Here is a 24,666-nt window from a genome sequence, read left to right on the forward strand (position 1 = left end):
GAAAATTTGCAGGTAGACACATTGGGGTTTAGCAACCCACAACCCCAATGCCCAATACGTGGCAAAGCAGAGCTCTACAGGGAAGATGAAGACGGCACCACGGCTTGTCACCTGGGGTTTTTACTCTGGGCAGGAGATGGAAATCCACGGTGGAACTAAGAAGGAAGCAGTAATAAACATATCTGTCTCAGCTGACAGTAGCTGACTATGAGGCTGAAGGTCACAGCTGACAGTAGCTGACTATGAGGCTGAAGGTCAGTAGTTTATCCCTGCTTTTACTAATACTAATACTAATTACAGGGCACTCACAAGTCCAGGCTGTCTCCATATGGTAAGACCGAGAGAGGAATCTCATGGAAAAGAAGGAGAGGCACAGTGCTCATCCCCTGTAAGCTAGGGATCTACATGCCAAAACATTAATTTGAAAGAATACAGATCTTATATAAACAGGCTGTAACTAGATGAAAAGCATTAAATGTACTAATTCTGACACTGGCTTTTTGCACAAGAGTCTTGTTTGTATTAATTTGTTACAGAAGTTAAACCAGAGGGATTTAGTTTACTAGCTGAAGGTTTAGTTTAATACCCGAAGGTTTAGTTTTATATCCAGAGTATCAATGTCTCCGTGACTGGAAGTCTGCATAAGAAATCAAATATATTTGTAGCAAAACATACAGCCAACTTGGCAATTTTTGCCGTCAAATGGACATCTGGGATCTATTCTGAACCTAACTTCATTCTAGGTCATGGTTGTGTGCCAGAAAAGAAGAAAATGAGAGAAATAAGGAATTTGATAAGTAGATTTTGGCAGAGGATAGTGGGGAGAAATATGCTGAAAACGTTTTGATGAAAACTCTTTTACTTCGGAGATATAACTTATTACCAGGAATGGAGAGAGGATATTAAAGGAAAACCTGCACAATACTGAAGAAAAAAATAACCCACTCTGAAATGCAACTGAAGGTAAACAAAACAGTCAGAAAGGCTTGGGTACAGGGCCAAGATGTAAACAAAACCAAAACAACAAGGGACAGAGAAGTCACGTTAACAAAGAGACAGTGGGAAGAAAAATCGTCTATTGTAAAGGGAAAGAAAATGAAGTTACCTTTTGATCATGTTTCGGGTATACCAGATGGAAGGATAACATTTCTTCACTTTAGATCTGTATTTGCGGTTCAAGTCCTGACCTGTTAAAGAACAGCGGTGATTTCCCACAATCACACCATCTGGATTCAACATGGGTACCACTTTGAAGACAAAATTGTCCCGCAGCAGTTGAGCTTTGCCTGAATTGCCAAGAATGTAATCCAGAAAGCCCTTCATTATCCAGGAACTGTTAGTTTCTCCCGGATGCACCCTCGCAGTTAGTATCACAGCCTTCCTCTTGGTGCCCTTGCCACTTTGGGGGGGGGTGGTGATAGTTAAAACATACACTATGTTTCCTGCCAGTGAATGGCACAAGATGTGAATCTTGCAGAATTTGGACTTCACTGGATCTTTAGAGATGGCCACCAGGTACTCCTGCAGTTTGGAGTAGGTGTAAGGATAGCAGTGGGCAAAGTAGCAGGTGTCTCCGTCATGAGGGAACTGGAATGTCCAAGTGAGTGAGAAATACTGATGTCCACCTTGGCCCGCATTGTTTTTGTAATACTTGATTTCGTTTCCAGTCCTTCGCCAGCCAACCTTGTGTTTCTTAGCATCGGCTTCTGAGTACAACAGTGGCCGCAAGCCACATTTATATAAGCTGTTACGCCTGGTAAAGTTGACAATAGTGAAGCGATACGGCACCCCTGCCTGCATATTGCTTACTTGGAAGTAGTACCACTGCGTGTGTCTGCTTGTGTAGAGGTCGGTGCGCAGGGTCAGCTGGTACTCAAATTCATTGCTGGTACGCAGAAAGAAGACAAACAATTGTGAAGCTGGTTAGCACTGTAGTATGATGCAGTGTCAAGTAGTGCAGACTGTCATGAAAAAGCACCTTGCAGTGAATCAGGTGCAAATCCGATTTACACGGTTATAAATCAAAGTCTACGCAGCTGCCAGGAAAAGATGCCTAATCGCACTGAGTGTGTCAATAATGCAACTGCTGTCTTCATTAGGACTTTTGATAGTAACTAGGACTTCTAGAAACGTTCTCCACACTATGCTTTAAAAGGAGGTGCTTAAGAAAAGGTGTTCAGTTTGTGTGGGTGATTATCACCTGTAGAAAATGTTCAGTGCTATGGAATGGCTATCAGACCATTTCATGTGAAGGTTACCTGAAACTACTTTTGAAGCTTATTCAACTAATGTAAAAAAGTTACAAACCCAGAGCAACACATCCTGCTCAGAAACTGATAGCAGGCTGCTGATAATAACAACTCTGATAATAACTCCATCTTAATAAAATAAAAAAAGATTAGAAACTTACATTTTGACCACCTTCTGCAAATTCCCACTCTCAAACCGTGCTTCGAAGATCAGTGTGTTGTCCCCTTTCTGATGGAGGATCTGCTTCAGGGGGCAGAAACCTCTCACTTGGGAATACATAAAGCAGGAATTTTTGTTAGCTAGAGGAAGGAGCAGAACAGATGTCTTTCATTTCAGTCTGAGTCATTTTAGGAAATACCTGCATCCTTCTGAAAACTCCTTCTAGAAGCAGAAACTGCATGGACCTGAACTTCAAAGCACATCTTAGGTATGTGTAAAAGAAATTATACGAAGATTTTGCTGCCCATTCCCACTTAACCTTATGGATTTTGGCCAGCCCAAGATCTGACTCTGTCTTGGAGGTGCCTGTGTGTCTCTGTACGAGCAAAGGGCAATTCATACTCTGTACTTTGGCAAAGCAACTGAGTTAAGTGAAAAGACTCTAGGACTCAGCTCCCCCAGGTCTTTTCACCAGTCAAATGGACAACTTCTCTACTTAGAAATCATATGTAGCTGACAACTCTTGCCATCAGTTTGTTTTTAAATCTCTGTATTCAATTATTCTAGTCTAGAAGTAAAAAATATGATGTCCAGCCCAAGCAGCAATCACTTCTATATTGCAAGAGGTGTTTTCACATCACATCTAGCATGCAGTTTGAGCCCATATCTCCTTTTGCTCTTTTCTGCTACTTTTTCCTCAGATGAGAGGCTCACAGAGGCATAACTGAACTTTTTACTACAATCTTCATTACCATAGTTCATTAAAGACCAGAACTTCTGGATTTGCCATCAGCAAGAATTTAGTATTTTGGTTGGGAAGTTGTTTCGGTTCCAGAATCTTCTTGGCATAATTTTAACGGTCAAGGATCCTCCCTTTACAGAACCAAGGCAAGAATTATTTTTAACATTTATTTGCTTTCTCTGCATTGGCATCAATATGGTGGCAAAGGCGTGGAAAACCAGAGTAATCAAAACTTCCTGTCGCCTCCAAACTGTACCCACAAAATAGAGAAAGAGGATGAGTCTCTTCTGCCGAAAGCCAGGAGCCCAAAGATCCTGCTGCAGAGTCAGTGAAGCCACGCTGGCCGCTCCGGCCGATCTCAGCAGCACAAGCTGCACTCTGACGCTTGGGTTAGGGCCAGCTCAGGGAAAAGGAGGACAGGTGAAAACTGCAGATATTCCAGGCTGAAACTACGTTCTGTGAGACTGTGGTTTTCACACTGCTGATATCGAACTGGCTGTCTTATCTGCCAGAAGTGAAACTCCCCACTACATAACTTTCTAACTAGCAAAATGAAGGATTTGTACTGGTGGCTGGACACCGATCACCAAGCTGTTGTATTCTCACCTCCTGTATTCTTGCTTCTATGTCCTTACTGCTGGATCCTCCTGAGGAGAAACTGCCTCCTTACCATGCTGCCAATTAGGGGGACTGACCCTGTACCACACAGCAGGGCTAGAGCTGCACAGCAGCCCCCGTTCAGACCAGAGTTGCCTGCCCTTGCTTGACTGGGGCTGTGCTAGAGATTTATCCTGCAGCAGTCTGTCTTATTCTCTCCTGTAGTGTTGTTAAAGCTCTGACAGTACTACTCAGGGAAGTTATGTAAAGCTAAGATTCTTATAAGTCATTTTTTCATTCCTTGAATCGCTGTTGCCATATACAAAAGATGCCATATTCAGTGTATTGTTCTTCATGACTGAAGTTACTACAGAGCCATAGGGGTTTTCATTAGAGAAGGACTGTTAGCTTTGCTGGCTGGGATACCCACTTGAATAATTACTTTCTGTTTAGCTGAAATTCCATTCACAGTTTCTCTACCCTTCCCTTCCTCTTCATGCTCTTCCTTAACATTAAGGAAGAAAAACGTTTCAGTAGTTCATCCAGTAAAACTGTTTCTGGAAACATCTGTATCAGTCAAACACTATAGAATGAAATGCACAAATAAAATCTGAGATCTCTATCATGGTATTTTGATGTTTCTGCATAGGAGTCACCATTGGATTGTATTTTTCTCTCCCAAATCAGATTTTAGGAGGGCCTGTAGGAACTCAGCAGCAGGTAGTTCCCAGACAGGCAGGAACTCCCAGCTCCTGCTGAATTCAAATTCAAATTCAGTGGGAATCAGGAGAGTGCTACTGCTGTCTCCTGCAGGATGCAATGGCTCATTACATGCCAGTCAAAGTCTGTGGCACTCAGGTCATAAATCTGCATAAGTGCAGATGCCTGTCCTACCCTAGAGAGCTTCTCTGCAAGGAGGATTTCAGGGTTTCACAAATTATATTTATTTCTATATAACTTAGATGGCAAAGCTGGCAAGCTGGGGGTTTCTGTCCCAGGAACAGAAAGGACAAGATGAACTCCATGGGGATCCAAAGTTCTCATCCTCCTCCCACCTGCTCCTGTCCCCCAGCTGGCCGCAGTGCCCAGCAGCCCAGTTCACACAAGGAGTCTGTGCTCCCCGGTGCAAGCAGGGAAGGGGAAGTAAAGGCTCCAGGGCTCTGAGGCTCTCTGCAGGTCCTGCTACCAGCCAAACCCGAGGCTAGGAGGCAAAGCGGCACACTCAAGGCAGTGAACGTACAATTACAGTCACTTAAAAACTCACCCTGTAGTCAACAAATACTGACTATTACTATCCATATGTTTAGATACAGAGTCTTCACAGAAATAGCAAGCACTCATATTCTGCTGCAGCTTGATGTTTGCTAGCCCAGGAATTGCTAACTGCCTGTAACTGTCTGCACAACATCATTCCTCAGGAGCAGGAGGGAGAACTGGCCACACTTAAAAGGCAGCAGTTTTCACCTCCTCGGTTTGAAGTTTCATTAACGAAGTCTGAGAACCATGATACCAAAACCACACTTTGCTGACGAGTTGTACAGGCTGAAATAAGAACCACTTCCAGTCGCCTGTGCATGAAATTCAAGTCAGTAATAAAGGATGTAAAAAGTTGCATTTTTAAAGAACAGCAACTAAAGGACCATAACAGAAACCACTGTCCTTGTTTTCAAAAAGGCAGAGTGCTGGGATTCAGAGTGTTCCTCCACATCTTATCCCTTGCAATAAATTAGCAGGTCCAGTTGCAGAGGACAGAAGTTCCTTCCTAGTCAGACAGCAGTTACCAGTTTTCTTGGCCACTGAATGCAGCAACCTACTAGTGAGAGGTAATACACCCATACTGCAGAAGTAGCGAATTTCTAAATAAATATAATGTCGAAGAGTAACAGTGCTTTTCAATATATTGCAAGCTTTTACCAACTGTGTTGACCTCAAGAAGGATGCCATCTCCCTTTCAGTTTTGTGCTTCTGAAAATTTTGTGGCCACATCTAGTTATCCTAGGATTGCAAAATTATTATCATCCTTTCTTATCTATGTAGAAGTAGCCCAAAACCAAAATCAACAACTGCCAGAAGTTCCAAGTTCATCCAAGGCAACTGGATCAACTTAGCAAACACAGGAAAGAATAAATAACTCTGATAATCAACTGGTGATGGTGGAATAAGGCAACTAACTCCCTTCCATTCTGTCCAATTAATCCTTGCCAGACTTAGGAGCCTGTAATGAAGCACTGATCCAATCTGGCCAGATTTTGTTTCTAAGTCTTGGCAAAACCAGTATAGCAAACAGGATAATAAAATCTCCCAACACAGACTTTAGTGTTGATCCTGCAGTTACACAGCTCTCATCTTTTTCACTTTCTCTTTTGGCTTTTAAATTATCTTTCTCCACTCATATTTTCACAACAAACTCATTTTAGGCCGGTTCATACTGTTATTCACTGAGAACAATGGCTTGAGCTGAGCTGGACTTCTGAGATAATTAACAGTATGGATAATTAACAGAACTTATGGATGATGAGACAGCTGTGTAACTAATTTCCTTCCCTATCTATAGGAAAATAATTTACTCCCAAGTGCCATAAAATAACAATAGAAAATCATATTGATTTCATCAGGCTTTGAATTAGGTTCATAAAGGAGATCAAACCAGGTGCTTCATCTACCTACAGCTGACAGCAAGATTTCTCAGGGTGTTCCCACCTTCTTCTCCTAGATAAATCAGAGTGCCTTTGTCAGGAGTTTGGTATGGCGGTGTCATCTCCAAACCTGTTGGAGCGTACAATGGCTCAGGGGTAGTGGGTATCCAATCTGAAAGGAAGAGACACACAGAAGGAGTACGAGCAGGAAGATTGTATTAGAGTCTTTATAATATGAAGGACACATTGAAAAGCGGTTCGTCTTATTTATACCAGTTGCACATAAAGGAAGAGGGAAGCCCCCTTCTCAACCTCATTTTTTTGGATCTGTGAACAAATCTTCACTATGACTCTAAATAAAAATACATATCAGTCTGTGCACGGACTAACTTATGCTGGGCAAACTTACCTCTGTTCCCTGTACAGCTTGCTTACCATCAGTGAGGATGACAATGGTGAATGTTAGACAGCATTGGTGCCATAAGAAAAACAGATGCTCCAACTACAGAGTGAAGTCATTGATTGCTGACCACAGACACTGCATGGCTATAATGCAGTGTCTCCATGTAACTCGCATGACATCTGCCTGGCATGTCAAAGATCTGTTGAGCTCTGATTCATTCTAACAGTAGGCCTTTCCTTACTGTAATACTCACAGCAGTCCTATCCCATTCTATTCAAGATACTGGGATCTATTTTCAAAGGTAACAGAATAAGGGCATAGATGTCTCAGTCCCACCTCTGTGCATTTCTGACTTCTACTGATTACTTCCAAATTGCAATTGTTTGTATCTAGAAAGCATAGGGACTGTTCAAGTCTTCACTATCTCATAATAGGTTTGCAGCATGACTTTTGTACAGACTGCATAAAAGCAGCTATTAGCTGACATTCATATTTAACCATATAGCCCTGAAATACAGTACTGACATTGCTAATAACAGGACATGAAACTTGTACTGAATTTGCAAGACCTCAGGACTGAGGCTCATCAGGTTTGCTCTGAACTTTTCTTTATCTGCTTGCAGCTTTGTTTCACTTAATTTAGCTGTGACAGGAATTTCCCTAATTGACAAGGTATGTATGGCTAATTTGTTTTATTTTTGTTTATCTTTGTGTGGTACAACCATAGGCTTATAGGGACAGCAGTAACAAAGAGTTGCTCTGTGTAGAAATGCAGACCTAGAGCTGGACAAAACTCGTTTTAGGGGTAACAAAGAGATGAAGGAAATAATATCTAACACATGTAAAGAACACTGTATATGGTAAATTCGGATGTAACATGGAGATGCAGATGGATGAAGAAAGAGAAAGGTGTAAGAGTAAGCTAGCAAACATATGAACATGACCCCAGAGTTATCTGGATCCTAGAGTGGGGAAGAAGAAATCATCAATACAAACATCGTATTTCTCGCAGCAAAGGACTCCAGAGGCTGACAATTTGCAACAAACAACCCCTCCCCTCCACCAGAATGAGACCTCTGCAATGAAACCACTGACCTTAGGACCTAGAGGAGCACTGGAAGGGGAAGCCAGGAAAAGGTGTGAATGAAGCATATATATAACAAATTTAACTGCATTATTATTTTTAATTTTTCTATAGCAATTAGATCTGGACTAATAATGATTTGTCTCTTAAGATTTCACTTATACTAACAATAAATTCTTGGCTTTATTTATATATAAGATGTGCTTCCTCTTTTCCCATACACAAGATTTTAAGCACAACTTACCAATGTGCTCAATTCTGTCCCTGATGACTTCACATTGGTGGGGCCAGTACACCAGGGAAAACTGACTGGCAGGTGACGAGTCATCCAGATTCTGAGGCTCCTGAGGATGGGGTACCACTGCCTCTGAGTCAGATGATAACAGAATCTGTTTTGCCCTTGGAAAAAGCTGAGTACAAATGGAATCTATAAGAAAGTGAAAGAACCCTTACATTAGTCTCTCTTCCTCTTCCGAGTGGAAACAGGCTGCAGAGATTATCTACGTGAAATTAACATAAGCATGGCACAATAAAATTACACCCCACTAAAATGTAAATTTAATGCTCCATCCTATAAATCACACTGAATTTAAAAGTAGCATTGAATGAACAGTTAATTCATTAAAACCACAAAGCACACCAAGTATTCAACTGTAGCAGGGAATAGCTTATTCGGGTTTCTATAGAAAATGTTGGCATATTTTATTATTATTGCTTTTATTACTACTGTGTTATGGTAGTGCTTACAATCTCAATGTCTGAGTCAAAATCTGTGCTGTGCAATATTATACAAATAACAAACAAAGCTTATTCCTACCAAACTTATCACACAGAACGTATGCAACAACGAGATAGTACTGGCTAGTGTGACAGGAGAGGTAACAATCTGATGCTATCACAAATTTTGTAAAGTAACAGAGACATTTGGAGCATGTGGGGGGGTCTTTGCTTGTCAGCAAGGAATTCTTCAAAGTTATGAGAAGCCACTTGAATGAAAACATGATAGGCAGAGAAAAAGCTTTGAAAAAAATCTAGTAATTGGATGATTGGGACTGCTGGTACTGTGCACTGACCACAACACTGCCCTGAGGAAATTACTTGTCTTTGTCATAGATATGAAACGATCCCTGTTCAAAGCATTCCCTGTCCTTCCTACTATCTGCTTAGAGCAGGCCAAAAGACAGGAGTTTGGTTTCAGGGGAAATTTTTCTTGTATTTGCTTTGGGTCTGAATCAGATACCAGCACCTGTAAGACTTATTTTGCCAGAAAAAAATTCTAATCAGCTTTAGACCTGGTTTCTAGACCTACTTCTCCTCACAACAAACAAAATACAATAATAAGCAAAAGCACTTCACCTGAAGGATCTGGTTTCAAGTGTAGATGACATAATATGTGAAAAGTAAATGAATTAAAAACAAAACTGCTGAACCCATTTTTAAACTCTAGTGGATACCTAACTCTAATGGATACTTGGCTACTATAATGCCAAATCAGTAACTGGTGATCAAGGGCATGCTGCAAGATGGGACTGAGATTAACTACTTACCCAGTTCGAGATCCATAAAATGTCACTAAATCTAACTCCAACTTTGTTTAGAGCTTGACAGTTATGTGAGCACTAATACCTTCCCCTTTCCCCTTATTCTTCCACCCTGTGGTCTTACAGGGAAGATGTAGGGGAATAACTGAAAGGGTCCTAACCTGTAAGAACAGCACACTGCTGACTGTCTTCTGTCACAAATGAGTTAGGGGGGGTCTTCATCCTAAAAAAAAAATTAAAATACTAAAATAAAATTGAAAGTCCACAGTAGGACAGCTTGCTTTTGTTTATTTTCACATAGAGAGCTGTGAGCTTTCACACAGAGGGCAGCTGTGAGCAGAAGAGCTGCCTCTGTTTTGGTTTACTTTATGGCCCACGTAAGAATTAGCCAAATCTGCATGGTCATGTACTCTGTCATTATTCCTGGCCACCGCTCAAAGGAGACATGCTTTCACTTGTCCTCTTTTGCTTCCCCAGTGCCTCTCTGGTGCAGTTGTAGTATTCCTACCGTTGTGTGAAAAGCTATAGCGGAAAACTGATATAAGAAAAAAATGTTTGGTTGTCAGCTGCATTAATTAGCCCTCTGATCCCACTCATCAGACAAGCCTACTGATGTAAGAGCAGGACAGGCAATGGAAACCAATAGCTAGGACAGCCCTCTGGTGACAGCCCAGATTTATGCCACAATTATCCCAAAGCTGTAAGGACTAGGTCAGGGAGGTGAGGAACTTGATACTGGCAAGTATCAAGGTAATGATAGTTTATCAATACCAAGATACTGGTAACACTTGGCAAAGATTAAAAAAGCACCACTCTGCAGCCAAAGTGCACATGGGCCATGAAAAGCAACCAACTACGCTGGGTTGAATTTGAAGCACATTGGCAAGGCAGCACAGAGACAACAGTGCTTGTCCCCTTCACTGAGCTTAACAAAGAACATTTATTTCCTGCGTTTTCAATCTAATCCCCTTTCACTAACATCACATTCAATTAAAACCCGAATTTCCTTCCTGAAATATGAAGAAATGTTGGTAACATCAAATGCACTTCACAGGTGGTAAGAATACTCTCAGCCTTATTTATTGCTCCTATTTACATTCACCGCATTTCCAAATACAGTACAGCGCTTCTAAAAATCTGCTAGTCCAGTAGCTGATCAGGAGCTTGACTTTTACAGGTCAAGAACTGAGAACAGTTGACAAACCAAGGCACAGATAGAATCATTATGCAGAGAAGGCAGAGGATTTTACTTTGTTCACTAACAAAGAGCCGGACTGCTCTCGATAAACACGGACAGGGCCAGGGATGAGCTCTCAGGACAGGGGTTTGGGTAGGTCCCAAAATTTAGTTTCCGGACAAGCGTGCTCTGCGATGCACTTCGGGTGCCTGTAGAAATGGTTTGTTACTGGGGCTGCTTACTGATTTTCTTATGAGAATAAGAAGCAGCTGCTTCTAACGAATGACAGCTGATGTCCCGTCATCTGGGACACCTCAGACGGGGAGCAGGCACCGAGGGGACTTACTGAGCTGCCTTCCTCCCTGACGGCGAGGCTCTCTCCGTCCCGTCCCGTCCCGCTGCCGCCGCCGAGGGGCCCGGGCGGCGGGACAGGGCATCCCGGCGAGGCGGCGGCACCGCCGTGATCCCGCCCTTCGAGCGGCGAGCGCCGGCCGCACCCGAGCGGGAAAGGCCCGGGCTGCCGCCGGCAGAGGGGCGCGACCGCCGCAACCGGCCCCGCTCTCGCGAGAGCTCGGTGCGGGCCCCGCTCGCCGCCGTTGGGCCGGGCGCGGTGGCGGGCCCGGCCCGAGGCCGCGGGGATGGGGGACCGCGTTGGGAGCGGTGCCCGCGGCCCTGTGTTAGCCCCTGTCGCTGGCCGGCTGGGCAGCAGCGGCCGAGTCAGGGGTTTGTGCCGCAGTGTGCCCGCCTAGCCAGCCAGGGCGGGCTACAGCCGTCCTGAAGAGGCCTGAGGTGCAGGGGGGCAGAGGCTGTGCAGCGGCTTCCCTGTGCCTTCTGGTGCTTCTGCTGGCTTGGGCTGTGCGGGGAGAACGTTTTCCTTCTGTTACATGTAAACCCTCGTCATTTAAGTCAGGGAATGCAAGCAGCATAAAGCATTGCAATAAAGTAAAGGCAGTGTTTGCAAATCCTATGCACTTACATCAACAAGGCAACACCTTCTGTCCTAATTCATATTAACTGCAATACTTACAACCTGGCCTGTAAAAGAGTAGCCGCTCCCGGTTAATGCTCATCCTCCTGTACGGTTGAGGCAGGGCGCAGAGCACAAGCACGTGCCCGCAGCACACCCCAATATTGGCTCTTCACAGCCCATATGGCGGTAAGATGGCAATCAGTCCGCCAGTTGCTAGTCTGGCTTAGAGCTCCCAAGTGTCCTTAAGTGCCAGACGGGACCAAAGGCACCCACGTTTTGACTTCAGAAACTGCAAATGTGTGGCAGTGTTGGTCAGGCTGCTGCACACCTGTGCAGGGCTTGATTAGCGTGCATGCTGAGCTGATGCTGCAAGTGTCGGGCTTCCCGTGCGCGTGTGCCACACACGTTTGTGCTCGCACAGTGTGTCTCGTGCTTCCCGGTCATCCTGTGCAGTAAATCCAGCCTCTCTGGAAAACTCGTAGGCACGTGTCTTTCTGCCCGGGAAATCTGTCAGGGCAGAAATTGGGAAACCAATGTCTGCTGAATTGCTATGACCTACTTGCAAAACTCAAACGACAGCCTGTGGTTTGATTTAATTTGACCCCGGCCCACACCTCCTTCAAAATTTCGAAGTACAGTTTGAGGAGGCATAAGCAGGCAGCTCTGATGGGTTACACGAGGGGATGCATCTACTTTGGACTCTCTCTGCCTGAGAGACAGAAGGAGACACTTCCCAGTCTTCCCGTTCTTATTGTAGAGTACCACAGGTGCCTTCTGTAGAGTTTTACTAGCCCTTTCATGGACCAAAGATGTTCTGCTCAGTAATCTGTTTTCTAGTTGCTTATTACATTCGGGCAATTACCCTATCACTTCAGTCTCATGGCTACAATGATTTCACAGCATCGCTTTTGTCTAAAATAGGTAGAAGGGGATGTAGGAGGTTGCACTGAGCTTCAGGTGTCATTGCCAGTGCCACAGTAGGGCTGCAAACACCACAGTTCCTTGGCGTTGTCTCTAAGAGGAGACTGCCTTCTTAATTTCCAGCTTCCTTGCCCTAGTTCTTTACCTTTCTAGTGCCTGGATGCCTGACTCCCAAACGAGCTAGCTTCCAGGGCAATGCCTCTGCACAAGGCCCGGAGAAGTGCTCAGAGTCCAGAGCCTGGGCAGAGACCACCCAGGGCCCAGGGGAGGGAGGGTTAACCTCTTTGCTGACCAGTGCCAAATTTGTTTCAGAGCCCTGCAGCTTGCTTGCTGGTGCCAGCCCCAGCTCGTGATGACCAGCCTGGTGTTGGGGCCAGTGGTTGACCATCCCTGGCTGAGGGGATCAGAGAGAGAAGAGCAGACCTATGCATTGAATTCCTAGGACGATGTTAGTGGCTGAAGAGTGGAAAGAAGGCCCAACCAAAAGGCGAATTTAGACAGGAGCTCAGGAATAACTGCGATGTTGGAGGTTGCAGTCACCTAAGCAAACTAGCTGAACTCCCTCAGCTTCCTCTGTTGTCCATGAAGGCAGGTTCTCCTAAAGAATGGTCTAGAGCACTAAATTTTGGTTCTGCTTGGATTTTCCCTCTGGAAGACCTGCTTTTCCTCCATTAGTTATAGAGGGGCTGGTGGAGTGCTCCTTGGCTAAAACATTGAGTCCAAGTTGGTTGAGTGTGAATATCCATCCCCAGGATTTCTGTGAATTACGGGCAGGCGTGACTGCCCAGTGCCCCGAACCTTGCCCAAAGCAAGTCACAAAGGTGACATGCAGTCACAGAAGAGACTGTGGGCAGTAAGCATAGTCTTTTACTAAGCAGAAGAGAGAGAATTTGAACCTGCTTCTTACAGTAGTGACATGTTACCATGTTTTGGTCTGTATAATTATGGAACACCTATTAGCTCCACAAATAGTCTCCAGGACTAAACACTCATGGGAGTTCTGCTGTTTGCTGCCACAAGACAAATGCCGTGACCTCTATATCAGCAATATCGGCAATATGTGTTACGGTTGTATCAATTTGTACATGAAATGGGGTGGTGGTGGTGGTGGTGGTGGTGTCACTGCTTCTTAACACATGTAGAAAAGTTATTTCCTCCTTGCAATAAGCACATCCCATGTATACAACCCCCTCTAGAGTCAGACCCTGCATCTTCAGCACTGGAAAGCAATGTATATGTTTCTCTCTGTAGTGAAGATGGTCCTGAGATGCATGCAGGTGTGGAACATCTGTCCCATGCTATTAAAATGTTTGAAAGAAATTAAATCTCTGAGAAAAGAGATTTGAACCATAATGTTTCCCTAGTTACAAAGAGTGAAAATTGTGCATTTAATGTCACCATAGCTAGAGTACTACTGTGTGCCACAAGAAAACCTTTGTAATATGAGCAAATTGTGGGAAAAATCCTGAAACAGGCCTTAAAAATTATTCTCTTTTGTAGGCTGAAAAGTAATATTAACTGACCAATATGCTGGTATTTCCAGAATTGCTTTTTTGGTTTCCATTGAATGATCAGATTTGCTTCCCTTGTATAATAATGTTCCCTGTAATCTAATCACAAAACAAGTAAAATCAACCATATGCTCTTATTTCAATTATTTATTTCTATGATCATTGTACTTTAAAAAATCATCATCTCAATCAGAATCATGTTGCGTTAGGTGCTGTATTTTGCTAAGAGTCCACCCTTACTTTAGAGAGGTGAACGGCAGAGGCAGGGAGGGCCGGGATAGGAGGCAGGAGTGACTTTGCCCAGTGGATGGAGTGGCAGAACTGAGAATGGAAACTGTGTCATAAATCTGTCCTGCCCACTGGGCAGCACTGTCCCCTACAGGAGCTTGAAAGTGAGCTGCTGAGCTGGCAGGGGGAAGTTCACAGCCTAAACTTTAGTCTGGGGTCTCCAGGAACCTTTGGGTACCTCCGGTGAGAAGTTATGTATTGCTATATTCTTTCTTGTAAAAAAACGTTTGTGTTGGTAGCAGCTTGATTTCAAATGTTTTCTTTAAGCTTTACATTTCTCTGTCTCAGTCTTAATTTGTTCCTGAATGAATCAAGGATGGTAGGATTTCAGGATGAGTGCATTAAAGCTTTGTTTGATATTACAGAAATTGTTCTTCACAAATAGTTAATTTTTTTTAAAGCGTCTGTGCTATCTTTCCTTAGAAGAGTTTTATGTGCATTTGCACAATGGAGTGGTAGGTGCTGTTTTGAGATTCTTGTGTAGACTTTAAGAAAAAAGTTTTTGTCATGTTTTTCTTTAATGTTACTTCTTCTACAGTGACACAGTTCTTCCACAGTGCTTGGGGTTTGCTACTTCTTTCCCTAAAAATCATTTATCTCCAGTGGAACAGCTAAGAGAACAGGGGAAATAATTAACTTTTAAAGGTTTTGGCTGCTGTTGCCAGCACAGGGAACAGAATGGCCACAAGGTGGTAGCAGTCTGTAAGGGAGGGCCAGGAGGTGGCTCAGCTTTGCTTACCGATCCAAGGAGGCAAATAGTGCCTGTGTGCTTTATGCCATACAGTGGAGCATTTGCAGTGTTCAAGCAGAGTTATTTTAGATCTATTTTTCTGTTAACTTGTATTATTTCACTTTGAGGTAATCTTGTGTGAAGTAGAGCAATGGGGGATAACACCATGGCATCTCTCTCGTCAGCTGTAAGGCCCCATAGGCCGGCAGCACGTGACTTGGCCAAGGATGCCAAGTGCAAATCCATTTCAAAATTGCCAGTGTAACCTAGCATCTGGGCTTGTGTGCTGCCGTGCCTGAGGCTCTGGCTGGCCGGTACAGTCCGCCTGCTTTTTGGGCTCTCCTAATCGCATCCAGAATGGCACGGACCCAGGTTGCAAAGTGCTGACCTCCTACGTACTCCTTCTGCCAGCTCGGTTTGGTTCAGAGTAATGTAATGGGTTAACTTCATACTGCCTTGGCTTTGTGAGAGATCAGACATCATCCGTCCTCCCAGGGCTGACATAAAGTTTGTGTTAATAGAAAAAGACAGTGAAAACTCCATCATGTGCTCTGTCTGATTTGACAGCAATGCAGTCATATGCCCACATGTGATCAAGATTAAATTTGTGCTGCTGAGTGATCTGGCAGTGTGCAAACCCCTATTAATGCACATGAAACCACAGTTTTGGGCAAAAAATATGCTTTTACTTCTGCTGTGCCTGCTATGAGAGAAAAGAAGAGAAAGGGAGCTTCTGACAGGTTACTGGAGCAGACGACTGCAGGGATCATTTTGGTCTGGGTTACAATTACCAGAAAAGATATAGGAGATTGTTCTGTAAACTGTTTCACTGCGAATTCTGGGAGAATGTAATCCTTTCTTGATGCATGGGAATTATGGGAAGGTGTGTGAGGACTGGCAGCACTAACCTATTTCTACCCTGTATCTGCTCCACATCATACTTGAGTGAAGTCTTTGTGTGTGAGCAGGGCTTAATATGAAGGCAACTTAAATGTGACAAGATTATAACATTAATTTAACCCTGCAATGAAGATAAGCCCTGCATTTCTTACTGCACTTCTATGTACAAATGCTAATTGTGCTGTGAATAGCAAGAGTTTCATTTAGACGTGGTGCTCAGATATGAATGCTCAGACACTTTGCAGCATGCAGTTTAAATCTTTTAACGCAAAAAAAAAAAAGGGTGTTAGTACTAGTATGGCCTCACATTCATTGTCATTTGCTTACTGACAGCCATAACCAACAGCCTGAACTGTTGTGTCCTCCATGGAGTCCATCTTTGCTCTCATGCAAGTTTTTCTCCTCAGTGCTAATGATCTAAACACCTAGTCATTGCTCAGTAAGACTCTGACCCTGGAGGCAAAGAAGGAGTGAAAAATGTCACTTAATGTTGCACAAAATTAAGTCGTGGTTTGTATTAGGTTCCTTTCCCCCAGTGCTGCAAATGTGCATACATGCTTTAAATTTCTCTTGATGCCTACAGGACTATTCTTAGTGGTACGGTAAAATGTGCTTATGTTAAACATGCTACAGAGGAGTTTCAAAATAAATCATGTCCTGAATTGACCTGACTCCCTTCATTGTTGTTTTCCTTTGGCTGTAATATAGCTTATGGAGTGATAAAATGCAGCACTGAAGGTAACGGTCTAGTTTGTTCCTCTCTGATACAATTGTTGATACATTTTTCTACTTCTGACTTAATTTCCATGTTTTCCTTTGATTCCACAATTCTCAAAGGTGCATCCTCCATTTTACAGAAAGCAAACTGTTTAAGAATATATATTGCAGCTACTTTTAGCTAAATAAAAATAATATACTCTCTGGATACTTATACAACCGGCTCACTTGTGGGATTTAGCAAATCTCTATGAATTTTTACAGGTATTTGAGCAGCTCTTCATCAAGCAAGCTCCTTTAAATCCAGTTATTTCTGCTTTGTTATTTTCTGTTCTTTCCAGATATTTTCTTCTCTCAGGCCATCTCATGAGAGTCACATGCCTAGCTGCCAATACTGATTCTTGTGTCCATGCTTGGGTTTCTTTTTTTTTTCCTTTTCCCAGCTCCAACTTTAATAAGCCTCCTGGGCTTTCTTTGAAGATTTCATCTGCAACTGTAAATAAACCCTTGTGTATCTCTGATACTTCTATTTGGATTAAAAAGCCAAGTGACCTTGTTTTAAAGACTGAACAAAGAGCTCTTGAAGATACATGGAGATGGGTACTCGACACACACCTGAACTGAAACCTGGAGTACAGAAAAAGTAAACAAATTTTTAAAATTTTTTCTGCCTTCATTAACAAATTGCTCTGAGCCTGTTGTAATGTTTAAGTTCCTTCCTGTGTTTACTGAGTTAAAAAGGAGTTATGTAAATTTTTTCATTAGAGGGGGTGTGTTTCTTTCCCATTTTCCCCCAAACGCTCTGGTTCTTGTATTTATAAAAGAAGTTCTCCCACATACTTGGGGAATATTTGTAATACTTTTCTTTGTTACCTCATTCTGTTTTAAAGCCTTGGCTGAAGCTCTTGAGACATGTTGAAACAACCTGAGATCACCCAAAAGGAAACCTGAAATGCCATGGTACAAACTTGGCCTTGCAATGTCAGAAAGTTTGCAAGCAACAATATATGCCCTGTTCTGAGGCAACCCTGTTTTAACACAAGTACTTCCAAAATCATGTTACTGCATTCTAGCACAACCCCTTGAGAGAAATGGGTGATGGTGAGACACCCCCCCCCGGAAATGTTGGGAAAAAAAAAGTCAGAGAAAATGGGTGGTGACCATGCACGGATCTTACTGCTCTTGCACATGTTCTCCAGGGATAAGGAGTATCTTTTTATTATAAGGTTGTACAGTGCTTAGCACAGCAAAGCTTTGAACCCTGCTAAGGGTTTTTGGATGTTTGGGGAATGGCAGTCAAAATTGTGCTATTTAACCAATGGTTATTGTAGTGCTTTGAGAATTTGGTTTGTTCCCACAGGTTTTATTTTTATCCACATTCCCCAGCTATGTATTGGTGTGACGGTCGCTGTCACTGGTGTGCCAGGATTGGTCCTCACTGCATTCTAGATTACTTTATTTTTGGATTCCGAGTATGACACTCACCTCTAATCACATGCAAATGTCTGCATCTGAGCTAGGCACCTTAGATTTTCTCCCTTGTCCGTAGAGGTTTAGTCAATGCAGCTGAATCTAGGGTACGACTCATCTCACGCTGAAGCAGATTCCTGTGTTTGGTTAGATGAACACCTCCTTCAACGCCAGCGGTTTTATTGACTAGATCCCCCCTGGCAGCCATGCTATAGATACCTAAAGTTAGGAGAGATGAATCCCATCCTTAGAGACCTCTACCATGCTGCTGGTATAACTAAGCATAGAAAGCCGATGTGTAGATGGTGCCTAACCTGATCCCAGTCAGACGGCTGGGTGCTGCAGGGGCTGTGTCCCTGGCCCAGCAAAGGGGCTCCCGTAATGTTTTCCCTGTTCTGTGAATCTGTCGTAACCAGGTCCACAGACTCAGCGGCATCTGCTGCACAGCGTGAACTCCAGATAATAATCTTTCTCCCTTTTCCCCTCAGCCACATCTTCCCTCCCTGCCTGCCCTGTCCTGCCCTTCCCTTAGGCTAATCTCTGCTGCTGTTCCCAGCGCTCACACTGCCTTCTACCCAGTCTGACAGTTTTTCACTAGTTTCATTGTTTTTTCACTCGACATTTTTCACTAGTGTCTAGAAAACTACAGGGACAACAGAAGTAAGAGAAATTCCTTCCTCAGCCTTTGGAATAGCTTAAGACATAAGACAAACTGCACTGGGCCAGCGCCAGGATTCACATACCCACCATTGTGTTTCTGATAGCTGCTGATAGTGAACGCGGGGGAAAATGCAGGGCAAGCCCACAGTGGTACTTCCAACCTGCAGAGGTCTGGCTCAAAGGTTTTCTAAATCAGAGACATTATCTTTGAATCTAAATACATGAACTTTCATAAACAAGGTAGCAACGTGGCAGTGGGTCTGAGGTTGACATGTCTAACCCCTCCTCTCTCCTCCTCACTCTTGACTGGGCATTGCTGGCTGTGTGGCTGTTTTGTAAACGTGGTGTTTACTTACAGGAACCAACTTAATTACTTTTTCCTTATTTTAAAAATGAAATAATGATTAATTTTTCCTTAGCTATAAAGTCCCTAGAAATTGTCTATAGCCAGAGTGGAGGAGCAGTTAATGAAAGCATTGCCATCTGGGGTGATAAGGACCTTGTGGCAGGCCAGGGCTAGCAGGGCTGATGCATCTCAGTGTCAGTACAGAGTCAGTGACGTTGAGACTTGCACTAAAGATTGCCTCTGATTTAATACTCAGTCATCCAGGACATGGACCTGCTGGGATAACCAGGCTCTGAAGAGCCTTGTGACTTAGGAAGACCTCTGTAAGGTGCAGTCCAGCCAGAAGTCTCCTTTAGCTCAGAGTGTACACCCCCAAATTGTAAAAATAAAGGCTGATCTTAAGCAACATTGTGACACCAGTGCTGGGAGGAACAGTGACCAACTTTCCAAAATGGCACGGAAACAGGGGCGGCAGTGGGAAAGGCTGATGGAGGAAGATGAGTCTGATGGAGGAAGATGATGGAGGAAGATGAGGGGAGGGAAAAGTTTAGAGGCCTGTTTTATGAAAGGGAAGGTGGGCAGACAGTATATGCTTACTGATGGCAAGCTCTGATCCTACAGCACTGCATCAATAAGCCAGAGTATTTAGAGAACAGCTATCCTAAATGACAGTTAAGGAGCATAAGCCTGAATTTACATTTCCACAGCATGCACTGATAGCCTAAAGCCAAACCCCTCTGAAGCTAGCCCAGTGGTTTGCAGTCTGCTTTCCTACCTAACTCAGTCTGGGAATGACACCAAGCGGTACCCTGGTGGAATGGCAAAGAGATTATTTTGCTATGGCTTCTTGTACCTGCTACATTTCTAATGTACCACCCTTAACATGGGCTGTTTTATGCTCCTGCACAAGAGCATGGAAAATATTTTGTTATTTGCTCATTTATTTCTGTATGCAAACTTGTTGTCTAGAGGTGATATGGTCTGTGTAAAATACTCAGCATCCCTCCAGTGATTTCTGGACTAGCACATAGGTGGCATGTCTGTACTTCATAGCTCAGATGTCCTGGAGCTAGCTCCAGTTACAGCTGGAATATCTGAGCAGTGCTGTGCTGTGATAGCAGTTCGATAGAGAACAGTAGAGCAGTTTCACTAGTGGCTCCATTTCTCTGCAGGGACAATTAGCTGACCAGGCTGCTGTGCTGAGGCATTAGGCTGTTTCCCAACCCAGAGCTATTTTGGTGGGCATTAACTCTGCGATCTTTGCACCAGGCTCTGTTGTACAATGCAGGTATGCTCTGTTGCCTGTTTCTGCACCAAACAGACCCGTGATATAACAGACAATATGACAAATATTAACCCAGCAGAGGTTATTTTTGTCTGTCTGTTGCAAGATAGCTGTACCCAGGTTAGGACAATATGGAGTAGATCTGGTGATGCTTAATGAGTCAAGAAGATCCAGAGTGACTGGGTAAATCAGCAAAGCAGACCTATAATGCAGAAAACAAACAGTTCAATAATGTTCCTACTTTTAAGATGAAAGCAAAGCCTCTTGACTCACTGAAATAACAACAGCTCAGATAAAGTAGCACCAGAAAGGTGATGAAACCACTGCTCTAGCTTTAAGCTATCTGGCATGGATGCTGCTGAAGAAATTGGTGCAGCAGCAAGAATTCTGCATGGGCTGCAAAATGCTGCTGGGAAGCTGTGTAAAACCACCACAGTTTCATGCTTCAGCCAGTTGAAACACTTATAATCCAGAAAATGGTATGTATGAAGCAGTTTCTTCCTCTTTAAGTGGGTTCATGGACTTTCCTAGGCCACCTCCAACACTGGATGATGTCTTTTATCTTTTTCCAATACGTTTCCAAACATTTTCTAATGGAGTGTGAGTCCCTGCCCATCAGATTAAAGCGTAGTGACAAGCATGTTGCTTGCCTTGGTTGTTTTTCCTGGACCCTTTAGAAATAGTTCATGGAGTCCCTGGGGACTGTAGACCACAGGCTGAAAATCACTTAATAATTCTCTTTCCTGGTGCCTTGCAGATTCCTGGGACACAGCATCTCTTTCAGCAGAAGGACCAGGGTGATGCATGCACAAATGCAGTCATAGCTTATTCAAGACAGAAGGCATGTTTTTTAGGTCAGGACAGTGGGGTATGCATGGCAAAAAGAACCTGACAGAGAACAAAAAGGCTAAGTGACATTTAGTGTATGATATGAATTATTTTCTTAATTTATTTTTGCATTTGAAACTTTTCTTTGGGAGGTGAGGTGAGGTGAGACGTAAGTGAGTTTATAGGGTAGAAAACACTGGTTAGACTTAGTCTGCTGTGGCTAGTTTTATTTTTTTTTATTTTGACTTGGGGTTAGGGACAGTCTGTGGCTGTTTCTTCTTCAATTGTATTTTTAACTTTTGGCAAAGTCTCACAGTCTTGAAGATGCTTATTTTTATAGATTTCAGAAAACTAAATAAATAAAAACAAGCTATTTATATCTCTGTGCTTGTGTCATTCAAAGCCATAACTATGACTTTCACTGGTCAAAACAGGACCCAACAGCTGTTTTTCTACAGCTGTGGAGAGCTTGGATAATACTCGATACTGCTAAAGGTACAATGTATTTTCCCAAAAGCCCGCTGTCTTTGCTTCCAGTAAGAGAAAGTTCTTATTTATGGGACAGCTGCCAAAAGATGAAACTCATGTTATAAGACTGCTTTTTTCCAAGTAAGTCCTTACCAGCAGCTGTCATTTCATAGAGTAGAAATCACTGCTTCCATGTAGGGGGAATTTATCCTGAGATACACACACGTCATTGTGGATGAGTATTTCGGACCCCTCTGTGCTGCTCCTGGCCCCAGACACTACAGTATTGCTCCCCTCCCGCATGGTGGGGTGGGTCGTGGGAGGCAGCAGGGCTCCCTGTGCTGTGCGTTCAGATGTCAGGTACTACTGATCCCATGGTTCCTCTTCCATCAGCTTCTGAAAACTCTCTAAATGTTTCTATGGATGAGGAACTTCCCTGTGTTTCAGTGCCAGTAATGGGAAGCTCTGAGGATGTAGGTGCTGCCACGTGCCAGCCGTGGCTTTGTAAGCCAACCGTTGTGCTGCTGGGCAGTTCTGGCAGTGCAGTTTGGAAGGCAAAAGCTACTCTGGCTCTTCTTTCCCCACGTTCAGCTGGACTTACAGGGCAACAAGAAAGTGGATAAAGGCTGGAAGACAGCAAAGGGCAGCGGGATGGGACAGTGGTGCTGTGTCGGGAGGGTCTTCCCTTGGCACAGCCTCCCTCAGAATGATTTTGCATCAAGGCCTGAGAAGCACAGGTTGGTAGGGCAGAGGTTTTAGGGCTCTGTTTTTACAGCCTGTTAAAGAATGCCGTTGTCATAAAAGGAGCTTTCTGGTATTTCTGGATCTAAAAAGTCCGATAAAAATTTAAGTGGGAAAACATACCAAAGTCACCCTTATTTTCTGTATTTATAGCTCCAGTTCTCACAATACACCACAGACATTACTGTCTAACCAGACAAGGCTGTGTCCTCAGTGAGGACATCTCTGTATTAAGGAAATTCCCCTTGAAGTTGGCATTCAGCTGAGCACACAGCACTGTGTGCAGAGGGGGAGCGGGGCGCAGTGACCCTTAGATGAACAGCAGGCAGAACCAGTACAAGCATGTGGGGAGCCCCAAGAGAGCAGGACAAGTTTGTCAGCCACCATCATCAGCCTCCAAAAGGAGCTTAAAGGAGGCAGTTATGTACAAGGGGTGGGGAGCAAGAACTGGAAAGGGTGCCCACTCCCACGCCTGCAGCCTCACTGCATCCAGTACTAGAACAAAAGCAATGCCAGGGCAGTCCCAGTCTGTGCTTACTGGTAATGACAGCAAATCCAAGGGGTGGCCTTGCTTCTGCAGCTGGGATTTGCTCTGAGGGAATAGGGGTGTTCTGGCTTCCTTCTTGTTTATTAAACCTTTATTTCTGTAAATAAATTATTAGCGTCTCTCTGTTTTGATCCCCACAGGGATCTGCAGTTCTCCCTCTGATTCAGCTATGTCAGGCGAGGACCCTGCCTGCTGGACACACTTACCCCATCTGAACGTTAAGTACGCAGTTTCTGTCCTAGGTGTGTCTTGCCAACGGTTGTAAGGCAGTAATTCTCCACCGTAGGCTTGCTTTGGGTAACCCATAAAATGTAATATTCTAGGTTAAGATATCAGTGAGCATGAGGCAGTGTCTTCTGCTTCGGCATAGCTGGCTAAAATATTAAACCAACAAACTACCTTGTCTTCTCTAAAATGTTCCTCCTTGCTAGTTACCTCGTGAAGGCTAAGAACTTTGCATCTCTTTTCATAGTAAAGCCCTCGTCTCCATTGTTTCAATGAGCTTAGCTGGATTTTACTGCTGGGATCAGCTGCCAACCCTTGGAGGAGCCCAAGGTTGATACTGTGAATGGTGGTGCCTCAAAAACCGAATGTGGAAAAAGACTGCTTACTGGAAAAATCACAATTCCTTGAAACAGGGCACACAAGAACACCTTGAGCTTCTCCTAAGGACCTGGAAAACTGTCTTGCAACCAGTTGCAGTAAGTGTATGGTGACTTACGGGAGCAAGGTCAATTTTCAGCCTCAGAGGTTTTGACCCTGTGTACAGGGGAAGGTTGTGAAGTGTATTTTTTTATCTTGAAACTACTGGGAGAATGCAGTAATTGTAAAGATTATTTTTATCTGCCCACAGGAACTTTACTAACGCAACTTCCAGTAACTTCTAATCTCCACCATGTCCTATCTGAATTCTTGAACTGCTGCTCTTAAGTAACACTGACTTAAAAGAAAAACCAACCTCCTACTGTCACTTAATACAGTGTATTGTAACTATATTTAAAGGCACCTCACCTCTCTAGGTGAGGAAGAATTTAGAGCTTTTAATATTTGTCAAGCAACGATGTTCTAACCTGGAACCCATAATTTGCTGTTGATTACAACTGGCCAAACAGTGAATGACCACAGCATCCTCTGCTTTGGAGCACCAAGAGAAGTAGGAAAGCTTCGCTTTTGTCAGTATAGTACTACTGTTTCTTCCAAGGCAAGTATTGGGGAAATTTGCGAGTGACAGCAAGCAAAGTGAGGTGGTTTTTTTCTGTATTCTGAGATAAGCAAAAGGTGACACTTCTATTTATTTATTAGATATGAATGGGTTTATGAACTCCTTGCCTAAGGGTACCGTGGATAGTAAAGGTTTCTATAGGTTCAGAAAGTGTCTGGACTGAGTCATGAAGGAAAAATTTCAAAGAGGTGTGAAACACAAAGACATCAACCCTGCCTCATGACGTCTTTGAGTGCAAATCACTGGAAGCTACTAGGTGTTAGTGACATACTGTTACATATTGCCACCTTCCTGTATCTTCTCCTTTGCATCCATTACTGGCCACAGCTGGAGACAGAGTACTGGGTTTGAGGGACCTTTTTTCTGATTTGGTAGAGACACTTCTACCTTCTTATGCTTTTTTGAATGTTTCTGATTTAAATTAGACATGCAGAAGACAGCAGTGAAGCCCTATTTTGTCTGTCCCATAGCTA

The 24,666-nt window shown here is 43.6% G+C and overlaps 1 protein-coding gene across 8 annotated transcripts in view; it reads right to left on the reverse strand.

The window, feature by feature from the left end:
- The window catches only part of AGBL3 (AGBL carboxypeptidase 3), a 30,511-nt gene extending 19,412 nt beyond the window's left edge, over window positions 1–11,099 (reverse strand). For 6 of the 8 annotated variants that reach the window (XR_012043295.1, XR_012043294.1, XM_072866755.1 and 3 more), the window contains exons 1-6: window positions 10,936–11,099; window positions 9,574–9,635; window positions 8,116–8,298; window positions 6,449–6,556; window positions 2,411–2,549; window positions 1,106–1,885 (exon numbers count right to left, since the gene is read on the reverse strand). Coding sequence is in view for 6 of the 8 variants with exons in the window: in XM_072866755.1 (XP_072722856.1) it covers window positions 1,106–1,885; window positions 2,411–2,549; window positions 6,449–6,556; window positions 8,116–8,298; window positions 9,574–9,634 (1,271 nt within the window). In the remaining 2 variants the exon portion in view is untranslated. The remainder of the gene's footprint in view (window positions 1–1,105; window positions 1,886–2,410; window positions 2,550–6,448; window positions 6,557–8,115; window positions 8,299–9,573; window positions 9,636–10,935) is intronic. The other 2 variants (XM_072866765.1, XM_072866746.1) reach the window with 1 other exon arrangement.
- Window positions 11,100–24,666: the final 13,567 nt, after the last annotated feature.

Source organism: Ciconia boyciana, chromosome 1, assembly GCF_034638445.1.
Source record: "Ciconia boyciana chromosome 1, ASM3463844v1, whole genome shotgun sequence".
NCBI lineage: Eukaryota > Metazoa > Chordata > Aves > Ciconiiformes > Ciconiidae > Ciconia > Ciconia boyciana.